This window comes from Notamacropus eugenii, chromosome 1 (assembly GCF_028372415.1).
Source record: "Notamacropus eugenii isolate mMacEug1 chromosome 1, mMacEug1.pri_v2, whole genome shotgun sequence".
In the NCBI taxonomy this organism is placed as follows: Eukaryota; Metazoa; Chordata; class Mammalia; order Diprotodontia; family Macropodidae; genus Notamacropus; species Notamacropus eugenii.
The window spans coordinates 672,589,657-672,595,656 of record NC_092872.1 but is presented as its reverse complement, the minus strand read 5'-3'; the positions used below and the strand labels follow the sequence as shown (position 1 = coordinate 672,595,656).

At 39.0% G+C, this 6,000-nt stretch overlaps 1 protein-coding gene across 1 annotated transcript in view; it reads left to right on the top strand.

Annotated features, from left to right (window-relative positions):
• The first annotated feature begins 205 nt into the window (after positions 1–205).
• The window catches only part of ARHGEF33 (Rho guanine nucleotide exchange factor 33), a 57,332-nt gene continuing 51,537 nt past the window's right edge, over positions 206–6,000 (top strand). The window contains exon 1 of the mRNA XM_072645894.1: positions 206–241. Coding sequence (XP_072501995.1) covers positions 206–241 — 36 coding nt within the window. The remainder of the gene's footprint in view (positions 242–6,000) is intronic.

Below are 6,000 nucleotides of genomic sequence, written 5' to 3'. Positions count from 1 at the left end.
TATTAGTCAATTATCATCAAGATACCTAGAACAGCACAAACCTTCTCATTTCATTCAGAAGCATTTGTTTTCTTGTCATGTAGTAATGGATAGCATGTTCTCCTGGTTGTCTCATTCCATATACACAAATATTAAAATGATCGTCCCTAAGGAAGTCATTTTTAACTGACTGAAGTTCTTTATCTCCACAGGAGAGAATGAGATTATGCCAGTGAATAGTCCATCGACGCAGATTTACCAGGTAAAGATAACTAATTTTTTTTCCTGGTTCTTGATTATTTAGCTCAACAAACATTTATTTAACACCTACTGTGTACAAGGCTCTGGAGATACAAAGTAAAAAAGTGAAAAAGTTCTTTAAAAAAATGATTAAAAATGCATAAATTCCCAATTAAAGTTACTGGATTAATTAGTATCTGAGTAATTAATACAGGTCATTCCACTGAAAGGCTTTTACTTTGTCTATGATATGTATAGCTTATTTGGCCACTAATGGCTTTCCTTCTTTGACCTCCTTTCTCACCCCAAACTACAAGGTAAAAGTGACATCAAAACAGTGTTTTGTTGTTTATTATGGACTCTCCTTGTTATTTATTATGGACTTTTATACTCCTGTGTTTTAGCTTCCTCACTAGACTGTAAGCCCCTCAAGGCAGGAATTATGACTTATTTCATCTTTGTATCTCCCATAATACTTAGCACAGAGTTTTGTACATACCAGACACTTAATAAATGTTTGTTGGATGTTGCTTGATTGAATGAAACAAAGACATTTTTCTGTACTTTAAGAACCATTTAGATTAACTCAGTCCTCCTTTCCCTAGGATAAACACATCTTTAAAAGAAACTCTCCTAGAGACAACACACTATTCTCTTTATTGTACACTCTCGTACTATTTCTTGAAAACATAGGTTCTCAGCTGGGAGCTAGTCCAGTGGGCAGGAGGGTTGGAGTTATCTGTGATCTTTCATGAAAAGTCTGTTTGCAGGACTGGTATTAGGCAAAACTGTATAAGTAGATAAGGTCATTCCTTATCACTCCCTCATCTTCCATTTTCATTAGGTAAATAACAAGGGCTATTGCATAGATGAAAAACTATATGCAAGAATATGAAGAAATATTCACTGTCCCTGCATGCAAGACAAGTGCCACATGAATCATTCAGATAATAAGTGGCATTAGAGTCTAGCAAAGCAAGAGATTGCTTCTAGCTAGAATGATACAGGGACAGCTAGGTTGCACAGTGGACAGAGCGCTGGGCACACTGAATTAAAATCCAGCCTTAGACACTTACTGATTGTGTGACTCTGGGCAAGTCACTTAATCCTGTTTGCCTTAGTTTCCTCATTTGTAAAATGAGCTGGAGAAGGAAATGGCAAACTACTCCAGTAGCTTTGCCAAGAAAACTCCAGACGGGGTCATGGAGAGTCAGACATGACTGAGCAACAACAATCTGAGATAATAATAACCCATTTCCATTATGCTTGAAGGTTTGTATAGTGCTGATTCATATGAAAGAGGTAGTATTATTATCCCCATTTTATAGATGAGAAAATTAAGATTCTGAGAGGCTACTAATAATGGCTGTCATTTATATAGCACTTTAAAATTCACAAAACATTTTACATACCTCATTTCACTTCTCTATGATCATAGTTAATAAGTGCCTGAGGGAAGATTCAAACCTAGGTTTGAATCAAAGTACGGGGCTCTATTCACTATATATTATGCACCTTGAGTGAAGATTTCCTTTAAGAGGAATGATCGGAAATATAGGTTGAGATTAGATTATTAAGAATCCTATGTGCCAAGCTGTAATGGCAAGGACCCCAGCACACACAAGACAGCCTGCTGCACAGGTTCTTAGATCTACTTTTCTAAAAGGAAAGCAACTTTTGAGGGGTCAACTATCTACTTTGAACAAGCACATATATCATTCACTTAGTTCAGGAGAAAACGTCAGCACCCTGAACTTCAGAGAAAATACAAGCAGAGAAATAAAAACCAACAGACAGGGCTTCCAACTGCTCACCATAAGCAATACATACATCACAGATCAACAGACAGATCCAACTGTTTGACCATTTCATACACACACAGTTACCAGAGAGAGAAGCACCAGCATCTGGGTTTTCAAAGCTAGGGGGTTCCTTAACGACTACCCATAGTTTCATCTGGCTCATGAACCTTCTTCCAAAAAATAAGCCCCAAAGCAAAACCTCATATCAGAGTATTTACACCCTTTCCAGAGCTGGAGGGCATGACCAGTGCCTCAATAGAAGTTAACAAAAGGTATCTGAGGCTCATTAATGAGCAGGGAAGATTGAGTGGGGAAGATCTTTACTCTCCTCCCCCCCCCCCCCATTAACGTTACATTACCATTAATTACACAAGCTAATATGTTTATACTTTATGGAAATTTTTTTTTAAGTAAGGGAGTGGTATAGTGAAAGCAATAGCTTTGTGAGATTAATCTGTGAAGGAAGGGAAAGGTACTAGAAGCTTTTAGGAGGTTTTTGTAGGGCTTTCAGGGGGGAGCTTGAACCCAAGAGAGGGCTGGAATGGAGAGGAGACCGTGGAGAATTAGAAAGGAAGGGAGAGATCTGAGACTCCTTATGAAGGAAGAATTACTAGAGTTTGGTGATTGGATGGGAGTGTGAGTGGGAAGGAAGAAGGAGGAACCAAGAAATGGCTGAGGTTTTGAGTGGGAGAATGGTGGCATTAACAGAAACAGGGAAACCAGGAGGACAACCTAGTTTTGAGAGAAATGTAATGAGTTTGGCTTCAGTTATATTGGGCAGCTGGGTAGCACATAGGATAGAGTGCCAGGCCTGGAGTCAGGAGGACCTAAGTTCAAATCTGGCCTCAGATACTTCCTAGCTGTGTGACCCTGGGCAAGTCACTTAACTTTGTTTGCCTTAGTTTCTTTATCTGTAAAATGAGCTGGAGAAGGAAATGGCAAACTACTTCAGTATCTTTGCCAAGAAAACTCCAAATGGGGTCATGAAAAGTCAGACATGACTGTAAATGACCAAACAGTAGCAAGAAGAACATATTGGTGTGATATAAAGGTGGAAATGTCCAGTAGAGAATTAGAAATGAGGGACTGAAACTTAGGACAAAGGCAGGGATAGTAATACGAGTATTGGTCCTCTTGAGTAGAAAGCTGTGGGAGTAAATGAGAATGCCAAGGAAAAGGGGTTAAAGAGTAAAGAAGAAAGGAGATGCTTTCGGCACAAGTCCATATTTAAGGGGTATGGAGAAGGAAGAGAAGATCCAGTAAAGGAGACAAAAGAGCAGAGGTACAGTGGAAAGAGAACTGATTTTGGATAGAAGGATCTGAGGAGGATCTGAGTTCAAATCCTAGTTGATTGACCTTGGCAAGTTACTTGAACTTTCTGGACCTCAGTTTCCTTAATTGTAGATGGAGGAGGTTAGACTAGGTGGCCTGTAAGGTCTCTTCTAGCTCTGAGTCTGTACTAAGAAGAATCAGGAGAATGCTTGTTGAATCATGAAAGGCAAAGGAAGAGCTAAGTTAAAGAAAGAGGGGAGTGGTTAATTTTGTAGGCCCTCTCCCTTCTCATCTCCTCTTGTCTTAGACACCTGTCCTGTTGTTATGAAGCTCAAATTCAAGATAAGGGAGATAAAACAGTTCACAAATCTTAAAGCACTCTATAAATGCGAGTTATTAGTATTCATAGCCTATGGTCACCAGGCCTCCAGTCTGGTGATGAGATCATCACGCCCTAAGCCTTCTACTGCATTGTTTATAGAGGTATGCTGGTAAATTTCTAACAACCAGGCCTGAGGGATGGGTAGGAAGGAGAGAGAGGCATATGTTTACAAATGTATATGTATATATGTGTGTATATATACATATACACACACATATATTGATAGATAAGCATATACATATATAGAGAGATTCCTTGTATACATACTTTCAGATATTACTTTCAAGTTTTTTTCTTTGTTGTTCAGTTGATTCGGTCATGTTCAATTCTTCATGATCCCATTTGGAATTTTCTTGACAAAGATATTGGAATGATTTGCGTTTCCTTCTCCAGATCATTTTTATAGATGAGGAAAGTGAGGAAAATAGAGTTAAGTGACTTGTTCAGAGTTGTACAGCTAATAAGTGTCTGAGGTCGGACTTGAACTCAGGTCTTCCTGATTCCAGGCCCAATGCTCTATCCATTGCGCCACCTAACTGCCCAGTTTGGGGCAGAGTGTTTGCCCAAACAAATAAATTAATAAATTTGGGAAAAAAAGACAAAAAAAAAAAAAAAGAGTATTTGTCTAACGAATAATTCCATTCCATTAAACCACACTCTAGTTGCAAATGAATGCCCGAATGGTCTCAGAACTTACAGAGTTGGAAGTTAAGTACAACCCACAAGTGAACTGGATACCCAGAAATGAACACCAACTTCAGGTGTGGTCTAGATAGTCAGGTTGAGTGTAAATGTAGAATCTGAGTGCTGTCATGTCGTCCAGGTGGAGAATAAAGAGGGACTGAGATTTGGGAGAGAGGTAAGGGGTAAGGTATTGGAAATAAGGATGCCATTCTTATTGGGTTGATAATTTAAGTTGTTAAAATGGATGATGAGAATGCCAAAGAGAATAATGAACAGAGAAGTAAGGAATACTGTTGGTATAAGCCCATATTTAAGGAATTCTTACAAGTTTTTAGGACAATTATCTTAGAAATATGCAAATAAATCACAAAAAACTGTATCTTGAATCCAAACAGTGATGTACTTCAATAAGGACAGCATCACTCTAAGGAATGTGCCAGGTAGGGTCAGGCAGCCCAGAGAGTGTTTAGAAATTTGTCTGGGTTTTGAGGAGTGGGCTGAGGGTAGCTAAGGCCTGTTTCTGGAAACTGCCCTGGCATTTGGGGATTTGGATGGCTTGTCTCTGGGGGCCATTCAACTTTCCTACCAGCCCAGAACACTGGCATCCAAACACTGTATCAGCGGAGGATCACACATTCATTACCCGATCTCTCCATTAACATTTATTGAGTGCCAACTGTACACCAAGCACAGTGCTAGATGCTGGTTTATAAAGACAAAATGAAACAGTCTCTGCATTTAAGGAATTTACCACCTTATCTATGACTGGGCCTAGTGGATCTCTGCTTAGGCTAGATAATTCTCCCTATTCCTGCTGAAGCTCATTTCTAATTTTCAGTAATGTAGTAAGGAGGGGTTGGAATTTGTAGACACTGGCTTACTAGCATCTGATCTTAGGGGAGGCAGAAGTGTTTTTCTAGAAAGACAGTAACAACATCACACTATGCCAGAGTCTGATTGGACTAGGACTTTGAGGAAGAACTTTCTAATAATTAGAGCTGACCTGGAGAGATGCGTGCAGTAAGATGGTGGATTCCCTTTCAATTAAGAGTATGGAAACAGAAACTCCCTGAACATCTGTCAGTGATGTAGTAGAAAAGGATTTCCATATTGGGAGGGATCTAATTCATCTAATGAAATCTGAGATCTCTTCTGACTCTTAGGAATCTACGAAATTCAGCTAACAATAAACATGATTATAATGGATAATTCTATTTCCACACAAAAAAAGACTTCCAAGATTTCCCCTTTTTCAAGCAATAATGAATGCAATAAGATTCAGGACAATGAAAGAACACGGATAGTTTTTCAGGGTTACCTGAGACAAGATCTGATCTGTTCCAGAAGGATAAAGATTTTAATTCATTATGCAAATTCATTTAAAGTAGAGCTCATATTTGGTATATCACTTTCAAGCTAGGAGCCCTGACACATAACATAGGAAACTAGAGTATTCTGGGAATATTACAATCTCAGAGCAGAGGCCTGCAAAATTCAGTCAGGTGGCAAAAGGATTACTGATTGAAAAACTCAGGGGACCACTGCCTTAGAGCCACTATCAGAATTCCTGTTCTTTTTATGTGGGGATACCTTTTTAGGAGGTCCTGATGTAGTTTGATGAGCTCTGTTACCCCAATAGTA